The sequence below is a fragment of the Rhinoraja longicauda genome, chromosome 4 (assembly GCF_053455715.1).
Source record: "Rhinoraja longicauda isolate Sanriku21f chromosome 4, sRhiLon1.1, whole genome shotgun sequence".
Taxonomy (NCBI): domain Eukaryota; kingdom Metazoa; phylum Chordata; class Chondrichthyes; order Rajiformes; family Arhynchobatidae; genus Rhinoraja; species Rhinoraja longicauda.
Window position 1 is genome coordinate 52838216 of NC_135956.1, and position 27805 is coordinate 52866020.

A 27805-nucleotide genomic window follows, 5' to 3' on the forward strand; every position below is an offset into this window, starting at 1 on the left:
AAATCTTCTCTGTACCATTTTTCCAGCTTGGCAACATCTTTCCTATAACATGGTGCCCAGAACTGAACACCACACTCTAAATGCGGTCTCACCAACAACTTATACAACCGCAACATGACCTCCCAACTTCTATACTCAATACTCTGACTGATGAAGGCCAATGTGCCAAAAGCCTTTTTCGCCACCTTATCTGCCTACAACTACACCTTCAAGGAACCATGCACCTGCACTCCTAGATCCCTCTGCTCTACAACACTTCCCAGAGCCTTACCATTCACTGTGTAGGTCCTGCCCATGTTAGACTTCCCAAAATGCAACACCACACATTTATTTGTATTAAATTCCATCAAACATTCCTCAGCCCAGTTGGCCAATCGATCAAGACTTGCTGAAATTTTTCACAACCATCTTCACTATCTGCAAAAACACACACTTGTGTATCATCAGCACATATGTTCTCATCCAAATCATTGATGTAGATGACAAACAGTAACAGGCCCAACACCGAACCCTGAGGCACACCACTAGTCACAGGCCTCCATTCTGCGAATCACCCACTGCTTCCTTCCATGAAGCCAATTTTCTATCCATTCAGTTATCTCTTCTTGGATCCCATGCATTCTAACCTTCCAGAGCAGCCTACCATGCGGAACCTTGTCAAATGCCTTACTGAAATCCATGTATACAACATCTACAGTTCTGCCCTCATCGACCTTTTTTGGTCACGTCTTCAAAAAACTCAGATTTGTGAGAAGTGACCTCCCACATACAAAACCATGCTGATTATCCCCAATCAGCCCTTATCCATCCAAATGCCTGTATAACCTATTCCTCAGAATACTCTCTAGTAATTTTCCAACCACAGATGTTATACTCTGGCCTATTGTTCCCAGCATTTTCCCTGCAACCCGTCTTGAATAGAGGCACAACATTTGCCACACTCCAGTCTTCCGGCACCTCTTCTGTATTTATAGACAACTCGTAAATTTCAACCAGGGCTCCTGCAATTTCCTCTCTAGTTTCCCACAATTTCCTCGGATAGATCTGATCAGGCCCTGGAGATTTGTCTACCTTCATACACGCTAGCACCTCGTCGACCATAACACTGACTACTCTCGACATTTCCATTGACTGCCCCGTTCCTCTGTCCTCCTGTCTTTCTCCTCGGTAAATACAGAGAAATGCTCATTGAGGATCTTGCCCATCTCCTGTGGCTCCACACAAAGGTGACCGCTTTGATTCCTCAGGGGCCCCACTCTCTCTAGTTACCACTTTCCCCCTTATGTATTTATAGAATCTTTTGGGGTTGTCCTTAATGCTCTCTGCCAGAGCTGTCTCCTGACCCCTTTTTGCCCTTCCGATTTCATTTTTTAGTTTAGTCCTCAGTTCCCGAAACTCCTTCAGGGATGCACTTGATCCCAGCTGCCTATACCTGTCCCATGTGTTCTTATTCTTGATTAATGCCTCAATTTCCCACGTCAGCCAAGCTTTCTTACGTTTGCCTGCCTTGCCCTTCACTCTAACAGGGACGTACATATCCTGAGCATTTGTCAGCACACTTTTAAAAACATCCCACTTGGCTGATGTTCCTTTCCCCTCAAATAACCTGCTCCAATCAACATGAGAGAGACCTTCTCCCATAGCCTCAAAGTTGGCCTTACCCTAATTGAGCATGTTAACACGTGGGCCCTCTCCATCGCTACACATAACTATCTTAAACCTAATCGAACAGTGATCTCTGGTCTCAAAAGGCTTGTTGACAATCATTTAATTCACTTGCCTGTCCCAATTTCCCAATACTAGATTAAGTGTTGCCCTCTCATGTGTGGGGTCCTCCACATACTGCTGGAGAAAACCCCTGAACTGAGTTTTGGGGCAACTGCTGTTTTTATCATCAAATTCGTTTTCATGCATCTGGATGTATCATGGCTGCAATTACCACTACATATCACATCTAATGTCTGATCTCAGAAAGTGAATAAACAACTTTAAGTAGTTATGAACATACATTTCATTACAAAATGAAAACAAAATGGATTTTCTTTAAATTTCTTTAATATAGGCTGAAGCAATCATTACACAGAAGAGGCCGACACAAAAATTATATATTGTTATATTTACACCTGTCAAACAAAATGAAACTCCACAAGGAGAGGTCAACTCTCAATACAAACCAGAAACAAAAACCACAATAATTTACCATTAGAAACAATTCTAGTTTCAGTGTGATAGCCTTTTTGTTTTACAATATGCAAAACACATCAAATGTTTACTATTCCAAAAACAATTCTGTTTACACATTATTAAAATTTTGGCAACATTGTTTAATATTTAACCATGAAGAGATGCAAGGATGTGTGATGAATTTGAAAATCTATTTTAATCTACCATGTGTCTTGATGAAGTTTTCCTACATTTTTTTTCTTGCACTGAACGATTACTGTTGTGGTTATTATTTTAGTATTAAGAGCTAGTAAGTAACCATTGACTATGAGCATCATTTGCAAATCTGCATCAGCTGGATTTACTATTGTATATTAACTATTCCTGTCTCATTGTATACTTGTCTTTTCAGTCACATTTTTGGATTAGAATCACCACAGGCATTACAAAGATATTTTCTAACCAGGGACTTGTTTATTAAACATGTTGCAATCGTGTAATTTCAAATGCTGGTTTGCTGAACCTTTTCTGCAAAGATCAAACATAACTCCATTTAAAATGAATAGCAGCTCTAATTTTTGTGGCTCCAGAATGTTTAGAACATTCTATAATTGATGAAAATAATCATGTTTTCTGTGCTTTGTGAAATGTTAAAAGATTATGTAAAAACACCTGCAAGATTAAAAACAGCCATATATAATTGCGCTTAGTGGCTAATGCTTAAAAAAAGCAAACCGCATTTGAAAACAATTTACATACCTGCTACCATCTTGTGCTGACATTTAAGGTCATTGAATGAAGACAATGGGAATGAATGGGATATGCCAATTTACTGAAGATTGCATGACCGATACCAGCTATTACTGATGCAAAAATACAATATTGAAAATGCAGAGACTCTGCTTACCAAAAATGCTAAACATATATTAAAGTATTAATCATGCAGAGAGAAGATGGCAACTATACACAATGTTTGTACACTCCTCCATTTGCAGCTTTCCATTTATGAATTGAGAGCATAACAAACAAGCCCCTGAAAGTATTTTTAATAAACACATTGCTGCACTAGGGATAAGACCTGAGCTGTAATTCTATGGCTACTGCTCTGTCATAGCATGAAAATTTTGTTTTGTTTTCTTAATATTGTATTCTGTGGGTTTTACCTGCCCCAGCCTGCTGGGTGAAACTCTTGTTTAAAACAAAAATTTGAGAAAAAGGCAATGTTATTTAAAGAACTCCCTGCTACCTTTTGAGTTTTTAAAAAGATGTGATACTACTGTACTTTGCTTACTTTCTGCTGTTTTAGCCTAAAATCTGTATTTAAAATTAGAAAATTAGTGGAGAAAGGGAAGTGTGAAGAGAGCATATGAAATGCTGCAGGTGTAAACAAAATAACATTGGGCCACATGCATACTAACAAGCCAACTTCTGTGGACAGTTAAATTTAACAGAAAGCAATGTCTACACATTTTATGAAATTACAAATTCTGTTACTGTGAATGGCTCATTTCAATAGGATCAACATTAAGCACTAGAAAATTACTGTATGTTTAACTGTGTAAAAACATCCATTTGTTTTAGTCTGTTACTGTCATGGCACTCGAACAACTAACATTAATCCAAGCTGACTCATCATGCCTTTGTGTTATATTGCTTATGTTAGCTGATAGTCTGCTATAATTCATCTCTATTTACTGCAAGGACAGTAAATATGCCTAATACTGAGTGATGCTGCTTATCGCTCCATCCTATAGAAAAATCTTTGTACATGGATAAAATCCAATAAATTAAATCTTTCATTTTACTCAATATGCTCCAAATTCAATGCACTATTCTTTATCTTTCAGTCACTGAATACCTTCCTTAACAGTCTTAAATAAAATGATCCATTCCTCAATAAAATAAATCTGAACGTGTTGTGCTCTCTGTCAGATTACAATGAAATTCATAGCATGTTATATATGATTTGGCACCTTCTGACAGAAGGGAAAAAATAAAGCAATCGGCAAACTAAAAAGCAGCTGCAACAGGAAACAGTCTGCATAATTATAGACTGTCAAATCCAAAAGGTAATGCAATTTGTAAAGCTTCCCCTATTCCCCAACTGCCTTTTCCCCTTTATTCCACCAGTCTCCTCTCTCTTGAGCTTCTCACATAATATACTTGTGGTATGTTATTGAGATAATTTATTTTCCAAATACACACACTGGAATGGATTTCTCCAGATCACAGAGACCCCCTATCTTAATTTCCACACTATAATTTGTACATTTACGAAAATCGTGGGGCTGAGCGGTCATTGGTAGTCGTTTTTCTCAGTTTTACTCCCCGTCGGATGGCACTGAGCATGTCTTCACCTTGCGGGGGTAAGGGGGCCGATGAACTTTCACCAGCTGCATCTGGCTCCTGCAAGCTTGAGGCTGCACCAGAGTGGTTCACCGCTGCAGTCACCACGTTGGTGGCCGGGAGCACTGCTGACATCTGTTGGCTCATTACAGGCTGCCTCTCCTCTTCTGTGGAGTTTGTGGACTGGGACAACACAGGTGAGGTGGCTGGTGCTTGTGTGCATGCAGGTGAAGATAAATTATTTTTAGAAGTCTCGGGACCCTGCTCCGAGCACTCCTCTGGCCCAAGCTGTAAGCCAGAAGAGCTACCAGCTTCAGGCACAGTCGGAGTTAGGACAGGAATCACAGGAGTCTTGATTGGTATTGGGCCTGCACCTATAGTTCCTCTTCGGACTGAAGGTTTGGTTGAAGGCGTTCGCCTAATTGTAGCGACGCCTGGAGTCATCATCGCTGGTGCAGAGTTTGTTGGCAAGCCTGCTGTCGATGCAGGGCGCTTTGCCTGGAACATTCGGCGATAGGACTGGCTTATATCACTATTTCGTGGGATGGTGGAGGACTTGTCGAACTCGGTCTGTTCAACATCTTGATCACCACTAACCGAGAAGTAATCATAATCTGAAACTAAGCAAATCATTAAAAAACTATTTTTTAAACAAAAATTGACCCTGCATTGCAGTAGTAGATCTAAAGATTGGGAAATGTGTGCCTTGAATTCAATTTCATTTTTTATTGCTGTTACTTCTAATGAGGGGACAAGGAATCATTATCTCTACTAATGCCAGCTACACATATGACTAAATTCTAATTCTGACCTTCATTTGAAAATTAATGACCAAAGACTATGTATTTGCAGGCATGGTCTCGATGAGGAAACAACTCCCCAGTTTCATTGGGCAACACCTACATTGAATGGGGAGGTCTGGAGTGCTGGGTTCAATTCTAATCACTGCACTTTAGGAAGAATGTGAAGGCTCGGCAACTCAGCCCCACCACTTTACTAGAATGGGCCCAGAATTTCATCACAGACTGCCTCTTCCGTGGGGTTTGTGGACTGGGATGGCGCAGGCGAGATGACAGGTGCCTGCATGAAACAGGGCAATGCTGCTTGCCAGAACAGCCACCTGCTTCAGGCACAGTTGGAGCTTTACCAGGATTACAGGACTCTTGATTGGTATTAAATCTGCCCCTTCAGTTTCTCTTTAGACTGAAGGTTTGGTTGAGGGTGATCCGCCACTACCAAAGCTATGGATGTTCTCCTTGGAGCAGAGAAAGATGAAAGGAAATTTAATTGAGATGCACAGATTTAGATAAGATAAACATAGAAACTATTTATATTAACGGAGGACATGATATTAAGATTACTGGCAAATGTAATGGATCATGGAGGGAAAAGTTATGACACTTCCTCCTCAAACTTGGGGTATTGTCTGGGATGTGAAGTTCAAAAAGAAGTTGGATATCTCAAGGTAAAAGGTTTGCAGGGGAATTTGACAGGATAGTTCTTTAAAGAGCCAGCAAGGACTCGATAGACCCAGAGGCTATGCCTGATGCTGCAGGGATTATCATCAGTTGAACCTGGTAAACTGCAGCAAGAAATAATTTAATTGTTCCGTTGTCAGCACATATGATAAACACATGATAAACACTTTTATCTCAACAAATATTTAAAATAAATGCGCATCTAACCATTGTTCCTACCAAAAGTAATTGAAAAAAAATGCATCAGAATGAGCAATTGCCCAATTTCATATTTTTCAAAACTAGCAAAATGTAGGTACCAGATACATCAGTTTAGCAAACCATTTTACAAGTGAGGATTATTGTTTTGCATTCTCTTGAATGGGATTGCACGAGGAAGGTAGGAGGAAGAGGGGGGACACAGGAATTGCTCCAAAGTTTTATTAGCATTGCTGAATAATATGCAGTTAATTGGGTTCCATCTAAACCCGCATTTTCAAAGGGTCTATTTGCTAATAATACCACAGATCACCATGCAGGTGAATCATGTAGTGCATCTGTCCCTTGTAGAAAAATCTGTGCAGAAGAACACAGGTGAATCAGGTAGTTGTCTATGCAAAATCTCCAAGGCCACATGGGAAAAATAAATGGAGGGTTCTGTGAGTTAGCTCATTGAGCAGAAGACCAATTCACAAAGCAGAATATTTCACAATTGTCAGACAAACACTTAGTCTTGCTTGATTGATGATCTCGGGCCCTTTATTAGATCCACGTGCAGCTGGAGTAACAACGCCCTGCATGCCACGGCAGGGTTGAGACTATCACCCACCTCGAGACTATCACCCATCTCCTTCTGGAACATGCAATTAGTCAGGTCATGAAAAGGATCCATTTGTTTTTGTCAAGGTTCATCCCATTCAACGGTGCTAGCACAAATCTATATGCTTTCCCCAGGGATGTACACAGAGAAACAGTAGGAAAAGTCAAAAGACAGTATTAAATTAATAGAGCTAAAAGGCAATAACTCAAGGCAATAACTCCCCCAGGACTTGATAGCCTGCGTCAATGGGGTTTGATGGTGGTGGATATAATGGTCGTTATCTTCCATAATATCATAGATGTTGTGATGTACCCATAGACTGGGAGGCAAGAAATGTAACTCCTCTATTTAAGAAGCAATGTAGAATTAAAACCATAAACTATAGACTAATTAAACAGGTTTCAATAGTAGGAAAATTCCTGAAACTTATTGAGTGGGAACAGCGCGCTTTGAAAATAGTAAGAGAGTTGGCAGGATCAACATGCACTGGGAACTTGAGGTTGCAATTAGCAAAGCAGGTAATAGTGAACTGATTGAAGTGTCATTTTATGAACTTTAAGGCCTCTGATAAGGATACTACACAAGAGATTATTAAAAATTAGAATGCAAGATGTTGAGGGTTAAGTGGTGATTGATTAATGAGCAGAGACCAGAGAGTCGGAATAAAGAGGTCATTTTCAAGTTGAAAAGTGTGATGAGTAAGGTGCCACAGAAATGGGTGCTTTGTCCCATAGCTGTTCACTATCTATATCAATGATTTGAATGAGGGCAATATATGCAATCAAGCTATGTAAAAACTCCAGTGAGACACGGGAAATATAGATAAATGAAGTGAATAACTAAGGACCTGGCTGACGGAATATAAAGTAGAAACATACAAGGACACCAGTTTGGTGGAGGAGAAAGAAAGGCAGAGTATTTTTTTTAAGGCAAGAGTTTAAAAAGCATTGGTGTCCAGAGGGACCTGAGTATTCCTGTACATGAATCACAAAGTCAACAAGTACAGCAAACATTTAGGAAAACTGTGAATTTGAGTACAAGTGTAGAGATGCCATGTTCCAATTCCATAGGGCCCTGGTGAGATAGAGAAAGGCAATGTATATGAAGGGAATGAAGGGATTTAGGGTTAAAGCTGCAATGTTGCATATCAGCCATCAGCCTGCTCCTATTTCATCAAGTTCATATGCTGCAGCAAGATTTATCAACCGCCTGATCGAATCTTGGATTTTCAGAGCAAGGAGTCCCCAATGATGAATGCAGCCGGCTGGAATAGTTGAAAGTTGTAGACTACAAAATGCACTCTGAAACTTGGCAGAGCCATGGCAATGATCGAGGAAGGAAGCAAGGAAGCAATAGGAATTTGTATTGTTTAGATATTGGTAGCCAACTGGGCAATTGACATTCCTAATTTAATGGCTTAAGAAAAGTATTGGGTGGCATAGAGTGACCTGAATAAATTCTATGTTCACAGTGAAGTCAATCTTTAAAGTAACCTTTGAATGTAAACACTTAATTGATGAGGCAACTTCATAATATATTTAATTTGATGACACAATGCGAATTATCATTGTGTTCAATGTAAAAAACCTTAAAAATGACAAATTCTCCTGTGTTCTTTGAAAGATTTAATGGCTACCCGAAAGTTAAATGAGTAAATGAGGTTGATACCGTACTATTGTGTACCAGTGAAGTTTAAGTTGGTTTGCTCCCAGAATATTGATGAAAGCTAGATCTTTCTTCACTGAAAATTAGCTTTCAGTGGAGAGTCATCCTTTGCCAATATCCAAACAGAATTACTAAAAAATAAACTGCTTCACCCAAATGTTAGTGGGAACCTATCAAGTTCAAGAATATTTTCAGCAGCAAATCCTTTTTAAGTAGTCCAAATCAATTCAAATTGTATTTGTAACTGAGAAAAATTAATCCTTTGTTTGTGTAACTAACTTTTCAATTTTCCTTGTAAGCCTAACCTGGAGTTTCCCAGAACTTGTTACTGTTGTACACACTAATTGACAAGGACATAGTCCAAAATTCAATCCTGTGCTACTTAATGGATGTGTACAAAACCTGATGTTTATCCTGCTGGACACATTAATGAAATTCACAAGGAATTGGTTAGGTATGGTCTGATACAGCTCTACAAATCACTTGGCCTCCTTTTCATTAAAACTTGTTTTGACGATCACGATGAGACAGGATTGCAATAACCCTGATGTAAAAATAAAATGATTGACCTGCTCACTTTACCTTGTGAAGGAATTGTGTCTTCTGAGCAACATGGTGTGGTAGTCTGTGTGCTATACCCACTTGAACATTGTAAGGAATCCCTACTGCTCCTCTGCGTATCCAGCTGAAGGCCACGGCTCAAGGCCAAAGCCAGTTCTTCATGAGATTCCACCTCCTCCCCCTGCTGCCAAAGAGAGGAATGTATATTACATTACTGCAGCAATATTAAAGTGAGGATTAATCCAATCATGTTTCACATTCAAATCAAGGTAGGCAAAAAAACAAGAGGTTAGTTTCACATATTTTAAATATTGTATTTCTAAGTTCTATATTCAGCTTTTGAGTTGCTTGTTCATGAATCATTCCTCAAGCTTTGTAAAAACTGCGATTTTTCCCCCCATCAAAATGTTGATTTTCCAATAAGAAAGCTATATATTTGTACTTTTAATGCAAAAATGTATGTGGCGCATGTAGTACCTGGTGTATAAAATTAGCAAAATTAACATTGTTGAGGGAATATCAAAGTTAATTGTTAAAAACATGATGCATTCTTCTTTAAACAGGATTTGTAATAGGCATCCCCACATGTGATTATTTGAAAAATGCAACATCTTCAATAACTAACACAGACTTTACCTTATGACCGTATGTAGCAGTAGAGACAGTCATACTTCGAGTTCTCTGAGCCTCATCCATTTGTACGCTCTGGCCAATGGATGCTGTTACTTTAGTTTCAGTATCGCGTCGCTGCTCTGAGTCTTTACGCTTTGGTAGAGTGTTTACTCCTGGCTGGTCATAAGGACCTGGTCTTGCCCAGTCCTGATTAAAACACAAGTTTAAGAAAATTAAGTAGGCTGCAATTATTATTGTTTTGGTATATTGTATAAAAACCTCCAAGATATTACATCCAGGAGTAAATGGGATGTTAAGGAGGGGAACACAAATTATGGATCCATTGGTTGTGAGTGCAGAGAGTCAGCAAATGCTTTTTCACTGGGATTTGTATATAAATAAAACCAGGATGCCACCTCTGACTACTTTAACCACATTAGTTAAGTAGATTTCATGGACAAGAAATAATATTCCTTCTAAGATAACTAATTCTAGTCTACTTTAAAGGATTGTATAGAAGTATGAAAACATTGATTTTAATTTGTTCTGGATACTTAGTAAATTACAATTTAAATCTTAATACAACTTTTACATCACAATATTATTTCTGAAAAGATAGTGATAGAATGAAGGGGAGGAAAAAAGCTAAAGGTAGGTAAGGAAGGGAATGAAAGTGGCTAAGGTAATTCACCCAAAGTGTAATATTGTTATATCTTGAAGACCAGATTAGATACCACTAAAATGCAAGTGAATGTGGCATGCAAATCACAGCATCAGATCAAGTGGCTTTGCAAATTGAACAAGCTGTTGTGCTAACAGTAAAAGGTTTTCTGCACAGATTGCCAATTAACTTTACTTAATTAAAGCATATTTTGGAAAAACTGAGCACCATCACCTTTAAAAGCCACATGGAAGTTGATCAAAGAAAGAGTTTTATAAAGTAAAGAACTATTTTTAAAAGCAATGCAAAAGAAAAATTAAAAAACACAAACCTTCCAGCTAGGCACTTTTGATGATGGAAACATGCCAGGCCCAATGGTATAATAATGAGGATAAACTGGGAGAGCTGCTGAATAAGGTCTGGAACAGGGTCGGGAACAGGACTGAAAATGTGGGAGAAAGCGTGTACCAACTGAGGCAAGGTATGGTTCACTAGATGAATTGAAGTGATCAAACCCATTTGTCAACTGCAAATAAAAAAAGCACAACACAAAAAACATATACAAATGGAATAAAAATGATTATGAAGAATGTTTCAAGAACAGTATGCAAAATCAGAGGAAGCAATTAACATGAACTGAGAGCAATCACAAAGTAAAATAATACTCAGTTCAGAACCACCTCACTGCCAATATTTTTTGTTGGAAGATAAATATTTCTAAAACGTACAAGCAGGAAATTCAAATAATTCTACAAATAGCTTTGGAGATTAGAGTAATTCTCATATCTCTACTGAAACGACATTAAGCACATATGTTATTTTATGGGTACTGGATCTGAACATTCCTTTACTGGATTAAATGCCTCAACTTCCACTGTGGTGACGGGCACCCCACATTGCCTGTTCCTCACACACACCTTGCTGCTTCACTATGGACTCTACAAGATGATGGTCTTCAAACCGTACCAGGCGTCCCAGCATGACATGTGTCACTTTCACTCAGAGGATTACATCGACTTTCTGCAGAGTGTGAGCCCCAACACCTTCAATGTGGGCGATGACCTGAGGGCCAATTAACCTACAAACCCATGCCATGAAACTCGAGGTACTGCACCTTGCGATGAACAGAACTGGTTAAACACACCACTCACACATAAGGTCTAAAATATGCTTGTCCCACCCCTGTCATTCCTCCTTCCGTCCGACAGAAGGTATGGAAGCTGGAAAGCGCGCACAACCAGACTCAGGAACAGCTTCTTCCCCTCTGTTACCAGGCTTCTGAAAGGTCCTTCCATACTGTTCGATTCCCCTGTAGCCCATTGCAGACATTGGACTTTGTCTCTGGAACTGGTGCGCTACAATACTGAGATATATAGTCTGCACTCTGTATCTTCCCCTTTGCTCCACCTATTATGTATAGTGTTATCTGATCTGTTTGGAGAACAAAGCTTTTCACGATACCCCGGACAATAATAAACCTAACAGTCAAACCTAATAGCCTAATAGTCAACTGGCATTGATTCATTAATAGAGAATTCGAACACCAAATGCAGACAGTTTGTTGGATCCCCATTTTCCCAGTACATTGAGCACACACACATATCAATCAGTAAACCAGGACTAGGGACTTCATCTCTTTCCTTTTATAAACATGGATGAAGCACACCAGCAATACCCTCATCACAATCTCAGATAGTCAATCTTTTGGTTTAATATAGCAATAGCTAATGAATGACTCAATTTATTCTTTGGCAGTGTGAGGTTCTTTTGAACGGAGTAAACAATTTCAAAAGACAGATCTCATCTACAATTGACTCCGCATTAATAATCCAAAAGTGTAAATTTTATGGGGATAAAAAGATTGAATACAAGATGAAAACAGGTAGAGTAACAGTAATCTGGACTTTTCCTGTGTCTTGGGAAAAAGACTTGTCACCTTTTCTGTTGATGCCCAGGCTCCCATTGTAGAACCCGAGCTTACTGAAGTGGGTGAGCTGCACTCACTCACTGATTGGCACGTTTCAGAAGCTTCAGAGGAGGCAGAGCTTGATGAATTCTGCAGCACACCAATATAAACAGGGAAGAGGTGGGGAGAAACAGAAATGGAGGAAAAAGTACCAAAGACAAAGCAGGGGAAAAAGAAAAACATAAAATTAGGGGCAAGGTATTACAAATTACTTTGCAAATTATCCATCCTCAAATAATTTCAAAGATGAAAAGGCAGAAAAGCTCAATCATCCCATTGCACTTCAAAGAGCACAGGAAGAATCAAAGAACATTTATATACTAATGAGAAATGTAGTTCTAATAATTAGTTATTAGGAATACCGGTTTTACATTAGTTAGCAATAATCATATTTCATTATGTCATATTTCATTCAGGCTAAGAAATGTACTTGCAGATCTCAAAAGATTAATTTGAGTTTACAATATTTTGTACGCGTAGACTGAGACTCTAGACCTTGACTCAAAATTGCAGAGTTTAAAGATTTGACATTGCATATAATTTCACGTACCTGGGTGGTTCCTTCTGGTGGCATTGGGGAAGGGGACTTGGATTGGAATGCATCCTGGGACATGAAGCCAGAGTCATGGGATGATACACTGGACAGCCTCATTGGAACTTGTTGGGGCTGGTTGGAGCTGCGGTAGCGATAGTATGAAGTGGGAGAGTGAGAGTGGGATCCACTGGATCTGGAGTCACTACTGTTAACGCTGTTCAGACTGCTAAAAAAGACATAAAGGAGGGACAGGAAGGGGAAGACCGTTTGCAATTAGAGTCAAGCTCTGCAAATCAGAAGCAATAGCCATTCACCTTCAAGCCACAAAATCATATGAAAAACATAAAATGAACATGTGTACACAGATGTGGAAAGAAAAAGCAAATCATTGACTACTGGCATGCAGTTGATTCCTTCAACCTCTAGCACTATTTCATTGATGTTACTGTTCGCAAAAAACTATGCTTGTGAACAAAGATGCATGAATATTTATGACAAGAATGTAAATACTGCAAGCTGACAACTATTATGGGAAGTAGAAACTTTAGAACAGTGATCAAGCAGAAGTGGTTGGAGATAGAACAAGGTGGGAAAATATCACACTGGAAAATATTTATCCTTCAGCGTAAAATAAAAGATACTTCAACATTTGACCCTTTCGAAGTTTTTTGATTAAAATATTCAATTTTTTATACCTATTACAAGTTTTGAATTTTAACATTTACGCACGTTAAATATTAGGATAGAGTCTTCAGTATTTAAATTGTTAAGTTAACTGCAGAATTCAACTGCTGAAAAACATTTACTGAATTTAATGTCAGTAGCTTTACCATATAATGTGCAGCTTAAATCAAGGATCCATCATAACCATAATTTTGAAACTCGAATCTTTACTGCTTTGTGCAGTTGAAGTCTGTAAACTATCTATGAGGGGGTCATTACTAAGAGAAAGGCTCCCAGGCAGACATCATGTTTGTGGATATCACAATGCAACAAACTGAAAGAACATGTTAGTGGGGTAATCAGCAGGCAACATTTCTATTGGAAGCTTTAAATATGGCATTATATATATGTCCTGCCTACACAGTGAGAAATGGAATTGGAATATTAGCCATAAGATGTCATCAGGACACAGCTTCATTGTTAGATAAAGGTACTATAACAAACACTGCACGTGCAACTTCACTGAATTGCGCTTTTAGAAGTTAGACATTAATCTAAATCTACTCCAGAAATGAGTAAATAGGTCCAAATGGATTGATTTATTCACAAAATGCTGGAGTAACTCATCAGGTCAGGCAGCATCTCGGAAGAGAAGGAATGGGTGACGTTTCGGGTCGAGACCCTTCTTCAGACTGATGGATGAAATGTATCAAAGATATAACCTTCAATGGTTTAATCTTATGGGTTTTTAGGTGATTGTCACATTCTTAATTAAATTCTTACACGATTGTTCTACTTAATAAATTAGTATAACATACAAAATGATACAGCAAATGAATTTCATCATGAAGCATCATAACTTCTATCCTAAAGGAGGATGACAGTTCATTTAAAAAAAGATATATATATAAAAACAGGAGAAATAAATATTTAATGCAGAAAGGGAAATTGAACTGATTGGACAGTTTTCGATTTGTTGGCAGAGATGAAATTGGCAGCAATAGCTTGCATAAAAGCTGTCATGACACAATCAAATCAGTAGTTGTAATTATCTTCAATAAAGCAATGTGTTTAAAAATACAAAAATTACACAGTAAAAACATTTTGCATGCATCTAAGAATTGAAAAAGTCAAAGGTAAATACAAAATTGCTCTAAATAACTCTATAATCCCATACAAATATCGGACTGGCCAATTTTAATGCTATTGTCAAGTTAAATTGCACAAGTAGGACCGGTCATTCACTTACCTGCAGACACTAGACTTCCTAGACATGGTGGTGCTTGGAGAAGATGGAGGAGTTTGGTATGTCCAGTTATAATCAGAGCCCTTTAGATCAATAATTACCTGAAATAAAAAGACAATAAAAAAATTTGATCAAAATTGTAAATTGTCATTTAGTTTTAGTTGTTAGAGATACAACTTGAAAACAGGCCCTTTGGCCCACCGAAGTCGGCACCGACCAGCGATCACCTTTGCACTAGTTCTATTCTACACACTTTTTACAGAAGCCAATTAACCTACAAACCCACATAGCTTCAGGATGTGGGAGGAAACTGGTGCCCCCGAAGAAAACCCACGTGGTCACAGGGAGAACATATAAACGCCTGAATTTATAGATTTTTCTAACATCTGCGGGTTATTGACAAGTTTAACCTGTCATTTCAACAATGCTTTACATACAACGCTTGCAACACAAAATTGCTTGGCAGAATTCTCCAAGGCGGCTTCCAAAAATTGGTCCAAATTCTATGAAATGTAAGTTAATGTAATTTATGAAAAGAAAATCGCTATTAATTACATGGGTTGCTGACTCACTCACCTGCTCACTGGCTGTTGGTAGTTTGTGAGGATCCATTGTCAGATTAGTCAGATCATTTGCAATAGTTTGCAGGTGAGTTACCTCCCCCAGCATTGACATTTCTTCTTCCTATGAGTAAGTTGCAATTACATTTGAAAAAAACCCACATTTTTATTGCATCATTTCTAAAACTGTTGACAATATGCTAATAATAACCCAAAATACTCACCACAATATAATCCATTTATAGAAATAAGGAACTGCAGATGCCTGTTTACAAGAAAAGACAAAGCGCTGGAGTACCTTAGCAGTCAGGCAGCATTTCTGGAGAACTTGTATCGGTGACGTTTCAGGTTGGGACCCTTCTGAAAATTTTAAAATATTTAAAACTCTCCCATTTAATTAGAAGCTAAAGGATGATCCATCTTTGTAAAGCTACTTGTCAATCCCAAAGAGAGTAGAAATTAAAAGTTGCTGGAAAACATTTTATAATCAAGTAGGTAAACAGTTAAATTCTTGTGGAAATTTAGCTCATATCTGCAAGTCTATGGTCAGGTAGAATGGAGATGATTGGGTAATTAATCTAATAAATAAATTGGACTACATTACTGAAAGTGAATGATATTAAATTTGTGCAAATTATATGGAGTTAATCTGCTCACTGCATTTTACCCTAGAAATTGCCCTATTTTTGAGAGAAGAAATTGCTGTGGTTTCTTTTTCCCTCTGCTCAAACATTATTTTCTGAATGTTGGTATTGGTTTATCATTGTCACATATACTAAAATACAGTAAGAAACATCGTTTTGCACACTGTCCAGGCAGATCATGAATGCAGCAGTTAGTGCAAAAAGAAAAATAAAGGGTGCAGAATTATAGTGTTTCAGCTGCAGAAAGAGTGCAGATTAAAATAAGGTGCAAGGCCCACAAAGAGGTAGATTGGAAGATTGTGAGTAAGTCCTGAATGCATGAGAGATCTGTTCAAGAGTCTGATAACAGACAGGGCAGCATGGTGGCATAGCGATAGACTGTTGCCGTACAGCACCAGAGACCCGGGTTCAATCCTGACCACGGGTGCTTGTCTGTCCGGAGTTTGTACGTTCTCCCTGTGACCTGCCTGGGTTTTCTCCGAGATAGAAACATAGAAAATAGGTGCAGGAGGAGGCCATTCGGACCGAGCCAGCACCGCCATTCATTGTGATCATGGCTGATCGTCCCCAATCAATAACCGTGCCTGCCTGCTCCCCATATCCCTTGATTCCACTAGTCCCTAGAGCTCTATCTAACTCTCTCTTAAATCCATCCAGTGATTTGGCTTCCACTGTCCCCTGTGGCAGAGAATTCCACAGAGATCTTCGGTTTCCTCCCACATTCCAAAGACGCACAGGTTTGGAGGTTAATTGGCTTGGTATAAATGTTTTAAAAAATGCCCCTAATGTGTAGGGTAGTGTTAATGTGCGGGATTACTAGTCAGTGCAGGCTGGGTGGGCTGAAAGGCCTGTTTCCGTACTGTATCTGTAAACTAAACTAAACAGACAAAAGTTGTTTATATACAATATACTATTTGCACTGAGCCATACACCCCTGCCCCCTCCAACTGATTGGTTGACATTTTCAGTGTTTTCAGTAAATACTTTCTACTTACAAAGTACAGAAACTTCACACCCGTCTGCTAATTTGGATGAAAAGAAAGATGATGTAATGTAATTTCTACAAAGCTTACAGGTAATCAGTCTGAAGTAGGGTCTTGACCAAATATACCACTCCTCATATTCTCCAGAGGTGCTGCTTGACCCACTAAGTTACTCCAGCACATTGTGTCTTAATCCATTTATAACTGGAGTTTTAGTAAAATTGTAAGTAATGACAGACAAGCCTTTCAAAATTTGTTAGGAAATACTCCATAATCTAAAGGTTGGTAAGAGTTTAAAACTCATCCGAACAGCAGTAGATGCAAGATTAATATGGTAAGCTCCTCATCACATCCTAGTGCTCAAAGCATCTACATAACAATCTGCCAAGAATGGAGCAAGTGAATACTTAGTCCAGTGGCAGCAGCAGGAATAATTGAGGGTGGTTTGTTCCAGATAATTTTGGCTGCAGCTCTACTGCTGTGCCGTTGTGCCATCCTCCTTCCATGGGCATGGCCACATTTCCATGGCCACTGTGCAGTCCTCCTTCCTTGGACCATCCTTCCTTTAGCTTCTAATTAAATTGAAGATTTTAAAATATTTTAAAATCTTTTCTTTGCACTGACTCCCCATCTTTTCATGTTTTAGTAATGGTTTTAAAATTAAATATACTGAAGTCATATCTCGTGACTGAGAATCTACAGTGCTTTAACACATCAATCTACTACTTTTCAACACATCACTGCTTGTTTTTCCCCCAGATTCCCTGTACAGAGTGCTACGCCATTTCAATCTTTCACAAATGGAAACTTGTCACTTAAAAGCCAATGGAAATGAATGATGTGAAGGCAAGCTGAACTAACTATGCCTACGTCACTGGCTATAGCAAGGAATCCAAGTGAAGCATGAAATCGACCCAAGGGCTGTTTGACAGTGTTACATTTTAGACGTATGCGAGGGAGAGCTCATGTGGGCTGTTTAAATATTCATGTTGGAAGATGGTGTTATAATAGATGCTTAAGAACAGTGTCTTACAATAAAAAAACAACTACATTTCCATGTGATTTGATAAATCTTACTAGCATATAAATCATTTTGACTTCGATCCTCCACTAGCAATAACAACTAACACTTCTCCACTTCTAACCTCGAGCATCCCCTATTTTAACTGTTCCACTACTGCCAACTAGGCCTTCAGCCAGCAAGACTACAAACTCTGGAATTCACCCTCACTAAGCTCTCAGTCCCCGGATGTCTCAGTCCTTCAGTTCTTCTACCTTTTACATGACTCAGCATATAATTTTGTTTGATAGAGCCTCTGTAAAGCATCCTGAGATGGTGTACATATAAAGGCATTACTCAAATATGATTTCATGGCAACATAAAGATATTTGACTTCATTTTGTATTGATGCACAGCCCATCTCTCTAATGGTCACAAGATAGAAAGTAATTTACCTCATTGAAGTTTAAGGTCAAGAAAGACCTTAATGCTTCCACATGGTGGAATCCAATTGTTTCCTAAAAGACCTTGATGTTGACTCCATGACTCTTATTCACATACAAATGTCATGTACTAGTAACTTTTTTAAAAAGTGAAGGGCAGGAGTTGGTTATTCGGTCCTTCAAGTCTCCTCTGCCATTCATCAGTAACACTGCCAATGCTCTACCTTAGTTCTATTCCCCTGTACTATCCCTATATCTCAATTACTTCACCATTCAAAAACTCATTGATCTAGTTTGAATAAACTCAATGACAGCTTCCACTGCCATCCAGAGTAGAGATTTCTGAAGATTTACCACTCATCTCAGTACTGAAAGGTTTGCCACTTATTCTGAGACTGTGATTTCGGTTCTGGATTCTTCAGCATGTGGAAATATTCTCCATGAACTCACCATATTGAGTCCCATAAGAATTTTTGAAGTTTCATTGAGATGGCCTCCCAACCGTCTGAACTCAAGCATACAGGCCTCGTCTACTTAACCTAATACAGAAAATTCACTAACGTAGTAACCTTTTTTTTAAAAAAGGAGACCACAACTGAACACTCCAAGCGTGGTCTCCAAGGCCGAAATAACTGTAGGGAGGCAACTTTACTCCTGCACTGAAATTTTGTAGTAATGGACCACATTTCATTTGCCTTCATAATTACTTGCTGCATATGCACAGCAGCTTTCATGGGGTTCGAGAAAACCTAGTTCTCTGAGCATCATTATATCCCAATCAAATAAAATATTGTCTTTCTGATTTGAGCACCAAAATGGATGAACACATACTACTTCACAATCCCTCAGTAACAATCACACTCAACTCTCTTTACATCCTCTTCTTTATTCATAATCTCACTTTGTTTTGTATCAACAGCAAATTTGGAAATTTGACATATAAGCTCATCACTAAATCACTAATGTGGATTGTGATTTGCCAGGGATTTGCATTCTTAACATCAGCCATTATCTTGATGAATGGTACAGTTGGCTTCAATATCTGATGACTTATTCCTATCAGTGTTCCTATTTTTTTAGATAAAATAAATCTTGCTATCAATCCTGAATTTATATTTAACTACCTTGAATTTGTTCCTTTTATCTTAATCTTTTACTTCTAAATATTCTCAATTATCTTTTCCATACCATTAACTTTCTTATTTGCATCTCCTACATTGTCACAGCTGCATTTCTTTCACAGCAGATAAATCAAGTTTAGTATCAATTTCTTCAAATCTTTGCATTGTTCACATTGATCCTCTGTTTTCTCCTACACTCCACATGCACTAATTGTCAACACAAGGAGCAAAGAGTACAGGTTGCATGAGAAATCTCCGATGCCAGGGATATTGGAAATATAGAAAGAATGGCCTGTGACATCATCAGGTATGCAATTGATGCCACAAAAATCATAATCTGCACAAACGTGATTAGTACAGACAAAAACAATGGCCTCTCTTTTTGATCGGTCGGTATGGGTATGATCCAGAAAAAAAATGTTGGTAAAATGGCTTGAGTGCGTGATTTACACGTGATTGATGTGCACAAATAGGTCAAGCTTTCAGGCATAGATCATTTTTGTGTAATAAAATGTTGATTTTTATGTAATAGAAGTTCTACGTAAAGTTTAAAAAGAGTTAATTCTCTCTCCGAGTATGAAAAAAGGCAGAAAACATTATAGGAAGAACTAAAAAACATGTAATTTAACTCATGAAAAAGTCTGCCAATTAAATTTGATGCTTAATTGCTTGGAGATTATCAGGTCTCTAATGCTCGTACAATAATTTCCCTCCATTTGATCTGCTGGCAAGAAATTTAAAGCTGCAGGTATATCGTTGATTTGTTGCCTCGTAGTTTGACCCAGCTAAGCCACTCCATATGCTTCACCTCCTCCAATCTCATCTACTGTATCCGCTGTTCCAGGTGTCAACTTCTCTACATCGCCGAGACCAAGCGCAGGCTCGGCGATCGTTTCGCTGAACACCTCTGCTCAGTCCGTCTTAACTTACCTGATCTCCAGGTTGTTCAGCACTTCAACTCCCCCTCCCATTGCCAATCTGACCGTTCGGTCCTGGGCCTCTTCCATTCTCAGAGTGAGGACCAGCACCTCATATTTTGCTTGGGTAGTTTACACCCCCGCGGTATGAACATTGACTTCTCTAACTTCAAATAGCCCTTGCTTTCCCTTTCTATCCCCTCCCCCTTCCCAGTTCTCCTACCAGTCTTACTGTCTCCGACTACATTCTATTTTTGTCTCGCCCACTCCCCTAACATCAGTTTGAAGAAAGGTCTCGTCCCGAAACGTCACCCATTCCTTCTCTCCAGAGATGCTGCCTGACCCACTGTTACTCCAGCATTTTGTGTCTACCTTCGATTTAAACCAGCATCTGCAGTTCCTTCTTACACACTCCATATGTTAACCGTGCTGATATCATTTCCATAAATAGGAGCAGTCTGAAGATAAATCTTCATGTCCAATGATCTCATCTGCAGTTCATCCTGCTCTGAAGTCAGCTGAAGATTAATAGAGTTAATCTTTTCAAATGCACTTTCATTTGCATGACAGCACAAGCAAGGTCTGCGCTATTTCTTTAGTCTTGCACCTGCCAGTGCACTGCAGAGATGATTTCACATTACCTCTTAACACTTGCTTCAGTGGCTAAGATCTGCAACCATTTCTGGCTCTTTCCAGGAACCTGCGGCAGGCTTTAGAGGTTTAACAATAGATAAGTGCATTAATTTAATTAATTAATTAATTAAGATAAGAGCAAAAACATATAGGCAGATGAGGTGATTTGAAGAGAACCAACAGAGAAACTGCTGGAAAGGTTAAAGTTTAGAGCGGCAGGTGATACTGCTGCTTAAATCATCCCTGGGAGTAAATTAAAACAATCTTCCTTCTTTGTAACAAAGCTTCTTTCAATTATTAAATTGGATTACTTGGATTTTTATGCAAAGCAACTGGGATTCGAAATACAATGAATTTAAAAAAGCATGAACCAGTGGAAAGTATTTGAAGATTCTTACACAAATACTAGAATACGATTATCATGTTTTAACCTCAAAATGGTGTCGGCCATAATTTTAACTTAGGGATGAGGTTTCAGTAAATGTCCTCCTGACTCATATTTTTACACATTCCACATTGCTGTCTTTGTGCATTATTGGGAAGCGCTGTATAAATGCAAAAGCACATTTTAGAAAAATACTTAACTGAGGCGTAACCATCTCTTAGGTGTGTAAGGAAGATCTGCAATATTTTCTTCTTAAGCTTTAAGTATGTATAAAATAGATTTTCCCCAACACATCTTATTTCAGATTTGAGACTCGCTTTACACAATTTGGGGCATTTCCTTACATTATAATCAGTGACAATGTTTGTAAGTATTCCTTTGATGTTATTGCTTTGGAATGACCGGAAGGCACTAAAGGTAAAATATCAGCCGTTTTCTATTAAAGTATAAAGCTTGTACAAAAGTAATAATGGTGAAATTAAAGATTGAAGCTGCAGATGCTAGAATCTTGAGCAAAAAAACAAGCACTGGAGGAACTCAGCAGACCAGACAGCAACTGCGGAGGTAATGGAAATATGATATTTCAGGTTCGGACCCTTCTTCGGGGTGAAGGATTGGGGGTGTGAGGACAGTTGGAAAATAGATGGGGTTGGGAAACAGATGGAACAAGGAGAGTGTTCCACTGGTCCTTAGATCCTTTATCCATTCCCATCAGAGGAGCTGCCTGACCCACTGGGCTCCTGTAGCATTTTGTTGTTTGCTCAATGGGGGAAACAATCTGAGCCTGAAAAGAGAGTACATTAAGGATCCCAGAAATTGTTATTCTGTTTAGTTTAACCTCCCAAGTAGCAAGCTTGGAAATTCATCCATAATAATGTGCATACCTTTTACAAGAGCAATGATAAAATAACATCTGATCCAACTAAAACAGACGAGGAAACTTACAACAACGGGTCGCAGCATTGAAACAAAAGCACAGATGCGACTACGTTCTTCAATAAGAGCTCTACGAACAGCTTGCTTTTCTGTTTCTTCGAGCAGAAGATATTTATCATTTACATCTTGCAAAGCACTGTCCAGCTGAGGTTGAATGTCTCCTTTTCCTAAAAATACAGAAATAATTATAATTTCAAACAAAAAAAATCACCTTCTTTTATTTTGCCAGTGTTTAGTTTCATTATTTCCAATACTTTGCCTTCAACTGAATTGGCTGAGCACAAGGATGAGATCTGGGTTGTCACCATCTGCATGGCTCACTCATGCAGGTGAGCATCTGTCAGAGGTGGTGTCAGGAATTAAATTAAAAGTAAGCATTTTGAACTTTACTCTTCTATCTTTAAATTTGAGCTGCATAAGATTCCTACTTTAGAAGTAGTTAGAACTGGTACCAAGGTATTTAAAATTAAGGAAATATATGCTTGCTATCTTGCATGCCTTCCTTTGCAATGCTACTTTGAATATCCAACTTGTAAGCTGTCTTTATTCTAAGAAATCACAAACATTTTAGTACAGTATTACAGTAATTACACTGTGCCACAAATCAGCTCAGTTAGGTTTTTGTTTGCCTTTAAAATGTACCCCAACAAAATGGAAACCAAAATATTATCAAAAGATTAGAAAAAAATACTATTTAGTACAACCCTCAGCTTCCCACCCAAAATAGATAAAAATAAAAACATTCTAACACAAATGTTATGACTATGTCTCTGTTGTAGTATTGATTCTCAAATAATGCACACTTATCATCAGAAAATCAGGTTTTACAACTGAATATGATTGATTTGTTTATGTCATCTACTTCATAACCATATGGGTCCAGTTATTCTTTTGTTTCTTTCAGAAACCAGTTGGCTATGAGTAAGATTAATCAACTATATTTTGTTAATATTTTGCTTGAAGTTGCAACCAGCCTTGTGGTAAAATACAAGTTAACCCAACGTGTTTAATATCACCATTTTCTATAATGAAACTGCGTCATCTGTACGTCTAAAAATGCTTGATATCTGTGCAGATAAAATTTGATATTATTTCATTTTGTCCCTACAAATTCTGTAACAGCAATTTTTTTGTTATCTAAAAGTTTGGAGTGGTGTTTTCTGAAGTATGCAAGGGCAAATTTCTGTTGAGCGATCGTAAGGCAAGGGTTACCTGCAACTTATTTGGACCTTATCAGGAAGGTAAAACAATCATCTGCATTAAAATCTCAGCTATCCAAAAAAAATGAGTAAAGATAATGACTATAAAACCTTTTAATCAGGAGTTCTAATAACTTTAGCTACAATCATGAAGCCTTTTTTATGTTAAAATTAAAAGCACGTTTAAACTGACCATAAATCAAACTGGAACAAAAACTGCAACGTGCTCCATTCCCAACATATTTATACATTACAAAACATCAAAAGCACACCCAATACATTTTTGAAGTAGAGCCACAGTGAAATACTTGGATGAGACATCATTAACATGCTGAATGTTATAAATTACAGTGCCGCTATAATTGTATTATCAGTGATACCCCAGGGTACAATCCATTCACAAAACATGAAGGTAATGCAGAAGGAACAATAAACCACGAACAAGGCTACTACACAGACGATAACTTTAGGAGGGGATGTGTAGGGGTAAAGGAAGGAACAACATCCACTGCAGGTATAGAGTTGTTTCAGCTCCCTTTGCCTCATAGATCCAATCCAAGTAACACGCATTTCCACGATCCTTTCAACCTTGGTCACGAAAGCAAAATGATTTGGATGAAATTAAAATGTACACTGAAATGTACTTTTGAACCTGAATTAAATAAGAAATGGTACCATTGCATGCTGTCCATTGGGGGAAAAAATTGTCGGACAAATGGTAAGATTTGTAAAGGATTATGATGTTTTAAGAATATGTTCTGCAGTTATTTTGATCCCTCTAGCCAGCTTCCTGAATGTTTCTCTCACTATAATCTCATCATAACTCAGTAAAAATGTAGATTTTTTGATACTAGTATTAATATTGCTTGGATCATCCTAGCTTTAGTAATAATTAAAACAACAGTTCTGAAATTAAACATTTTAAAATTGGGAGATCATGTATAAAAGTTGTAATTCTTAAATTAATATAAATGTTTTAATTTGGAAAGCAGTTATTGAATCACAATGAAATATTATTTATAGATTTCATTGAATTTGTTACTGTTGAATTATCAATCCCATTTCTCATTCACCAGAATATACTTCCTCATTTTCCATAACAACTTAGTAATACACAATGCTCTACATATTGCTACGCATAACCTTGGGTAAAACATTTGAATGAAGGCATAAAATTTGATATGCTGAATGCATTGGTTATTTTAGGAAATGTAAAATGCATCCCTTATGTGTGCAATTCAATTGACATTTACCTCTGTGCACGACAAAAGTCCTTATGATTTGCAATATCACATCCTAAATAATGAGTAATCTGGGTTAACCCATCTAAATCTGAAACAGTTTGATGAGCCCACATTCGATTTATCTAGGTTATAACAATTAAGATTTATAATAATTTGTCACGACATTTTTTTGAGTGGTGGCAGAGGCACAATATGAAAGCCATTTAACAGACTTTTGGATAGACACAAGAATATGCTAGGAATGAAGGGATATGGATCATGTGCAGGCAGATAGGAGATGGTCTTAACATCTTCTACATAGACATTCTGGGACGAAGATGCAGTTCCTGTACTGTACTATGTTCTATAGTTGAATTAAATCTATTTTATGTGGTATTTTATTGTCATGTGCTTTGGGAAAAAAACATTTGACGAGTGCTGTTTAAAAACTTTAAAATAATTTCTGCCTCCACATTTCCTCCATATTTAGGCTCTTTACAAACTCCTAATTTCTTTTCCCAAACTGAAATCATTGTAAAAAAGTTTCAGATGGTGTTGATTTTGCCTTTTTTGGAAATCGTCCTTTAAACAAGTTTATTTTACCTGACATTAAATTTTGTTTGAGGACTTGTGTGATGTACTGTGATATTTTTTCTATATTACGTTGCTTTATAATGCCAGTCATTTCTGTGGTTGATGGATCAAGCTATTTTTCAAGACTTGAGCTCATAAATCGAGGGTGACAAAGGATTTAAAAAATATATATATCATCCTCAAGCTAACCTTCTACACTCTAAGTTCCAAACATCCCTTATTTTAACTCGGCTAACTCAACACCATAGCATTTGTTAACCAATTTCATTTTGACAGATTATAGGCAATCCAGAAAATTCTGTTGCATTTCATTTGCTCAGAAGTAATATTTGTTTTATCTAATATTAATCCCGACCAGGAGATCATTACTGATATACAAGCATTTAGTGTTCAGAATGTGTTCCTAAACTGAAGAGAATCAAAACTAAAGGGGGGTAATAATAGCATTAGATATACAAAGATGTATTACCAGCAACCATGGGAATCTGGTGTGAGATTTCTCCATGGTAATAAGTTCAACAAAGCAGTGCTGCTGTAAAGAGAAAACAAAGTGCTGCTGTAAATAGGAAGTGATAGGGAGATCATGACCAGGATCCCAATAAAGAATCAGCAGGCTGCAGGGTAAGGAAAGTCTTGCAGAGTTGCAATGTCTCTGAGGCAAGAAATCATGATCTCAAAGCTGAAGTTCTTTCACCTCAGACTCTATGAGTGGCTTTGCAAAGGCCACTTCACTAAGGAAGACATAAACCGTCTGCCGGAAATAGCGGGGGACCGGGGGTCTAATGAGATGGAAGAACTGAGGGAAATCCAGGTTAGTCGGGAAGTGGTGTTAGGTAAATTAAATGGATTAAAGGCAGATAAATCCACAGGGCCAGATAGGCTGCATCCCAGAGTGCTTAAGGAAGTAGCCTCAGAAATAGTGGATGCATTAGTGATAATTTTTCAAAACTCTTTAGATTCTGGAGTAGTTCCTGAGGACTGGAGGGTAGCTAATGTAACCCCACTTTTTAAAAAGGGAGGGAGAGAGAAAACGGGGAATTATAGACCAGTTAGCCTAACATCGGTAGTGTGGAAAATGCTAGAGTCAGTTATTAAAGATGTGATAGCATCACATTTGGAAAGTGGTGAAATCATCGGACAAAGTCAGCATGGATTTACCAAAGGCAAATCATGTCTGACGAATCTTATAGAATTTTTCGAGGATGTAACTAGTAGAGTGGATAAGGGAGAACCAGTCGATGTGTTATATCTGGACTTTCAGAAGGCCTTCGACAAGGTCCCACATAGGAGATTGGTGTACAAACTTAAAGCACACGGTATTGAGGGTTCAGTGTTGAGGTGGATAGAAAATTGGTTGGCGGACAGGAAGCAAAGAGTAGGAATAAACGGGTCCTTTTCGGAATGGCAGGCAGTGACTAGTGGTGTACTGCAAGGCTCAGTGCTGGGACCCCAGTTATTTACAGTGTATATTAATGATTTGGACGAGGGAATTGAATGCAACATCTCTAAGTTTGCGGATTACACGAAGCTGGGTGGCAGTGTTAGCTGTGAGGAGGATGCTAGGAGGCTGCAGAGTGACTTAGATAGATTAGGCGAGTGGGCAAATGCATGGCAGATGCAATATAATGTGGATAAATGTGAGGTTATCCACTTTGGCGGCAAGAACAGGAAAGCAGAGTATTACCTGAATGGTGACCGATTGGGAGAAGGGGAGATGCAACGTGACCTGGGTGTCATGGTGCACCAGTCATTGAAAGCAAGCATGCAGGTGCAGCAGGCAGTGAAGAAAGCGAATGGTATGTTGGCATTCATAGCAAGAGGATTTGAGTTTAGGAGCAGGGAGGTTCTGCTGCAGTTGTACAGGGCCTTGGTGAGACCGCACCTGGAGTATTGTGGGCAGTTTTGGTCTCCTAACCTGAGGAAAGACGTTCTTGCCTTAGAGGGAGTACAGAGAAGGTTCACCAGATTGATCCATGGGATGGCGGGACTTTCATATGAGGAAAGATTGGATAGACTGGGATGGAATTTAGAAGACTGAGGGGGGATCTTATAGAAACATATAAAATTCTTAAGGGGTTGGAGAGGCTAGATGCGGGAAGATTGTTCCTGATGTTGGGGGAGTCCAGAACCAGGGGTCACAGCTTAAGGATAAGAGGGAAGTCTTTTAGGACCGAGATGAGAAAACATTTCTTCACACAGAGAGTGGTGAGTCTGTGGAATTCTCTGCCACAGAAGGTAGTTGAGGCCAGTTCTTTGGCTATATTTAAGAGGGAGTTAGATGTGGCCCTTTTTGCTAAAGGGATCAGGGGGTATGGAGAGAAGGCAGGTACAGGCTACTGAGCTGGATGATCAGCCATGATCATATTGAATGGCGGTGCAGGCTCGAAGGGCCGAATGGCCTACTCCTGCACCTATTTTCTATGTTTCTATGTTTCTATGATAGGAAGACTGCACATGGGTCCATTTTTTTTA

The 27805-nt window shown here is 38.4% G+C and overlaps 1 protein-coding gene across 5 annotated transcripts in view; it reads right to left on the reverse strand.

Moving 5' to 3' along the window:
- Nucleotides 1-2037: 2037 nt before the first annotated feature.
- LOC144592762 (protein MTSS 1-like) overlaps nt 2038-27805 on the reverse strand; it is a 138542-nt gene continuing 112774 nt past the window's right edge. The window contains exons 7-15 of one of the 5 annotated variants that reach the window (XM_078397734.1): nt 22327-22484; nt 15272-15379; nt 14699-14796; nt 12802-13012; nt 12222-12341; nt 10617-10811; nt 9649-9831; nt 9034-9193; nt 2038-5129 (exon numbers count right to left, since the gene is read on the reverse strand). In XM_078397734.1, the coding sequence (XP_078253860.1) occupies nt 4435-5129; nt 9034-9193; nt 9649-9831; nt 10617-10811; nt 12222-12341; nt 12802-13012; nt 14699-14796; nt 15272-15379; nt 22327-22484 (1928 nt within the window). In that variant the 3' untranslated portion in view covers nt 2038-4434. Of the gene's footprint in view, nt 5130-9033; nt 9197-9648; nt 9832-10616; nt 10812-12221; nt 12342-12801; nt 13013-14698; nt 14797-15271; nt 15380-22326; nt 22485-27805 lie in introns of all 5 variants that reach the window. The other 4 variants (XM_078397732.1, XM_078397735.1, XM_078397736.1 and 1 more) reach the window with 4 other exon arrangements.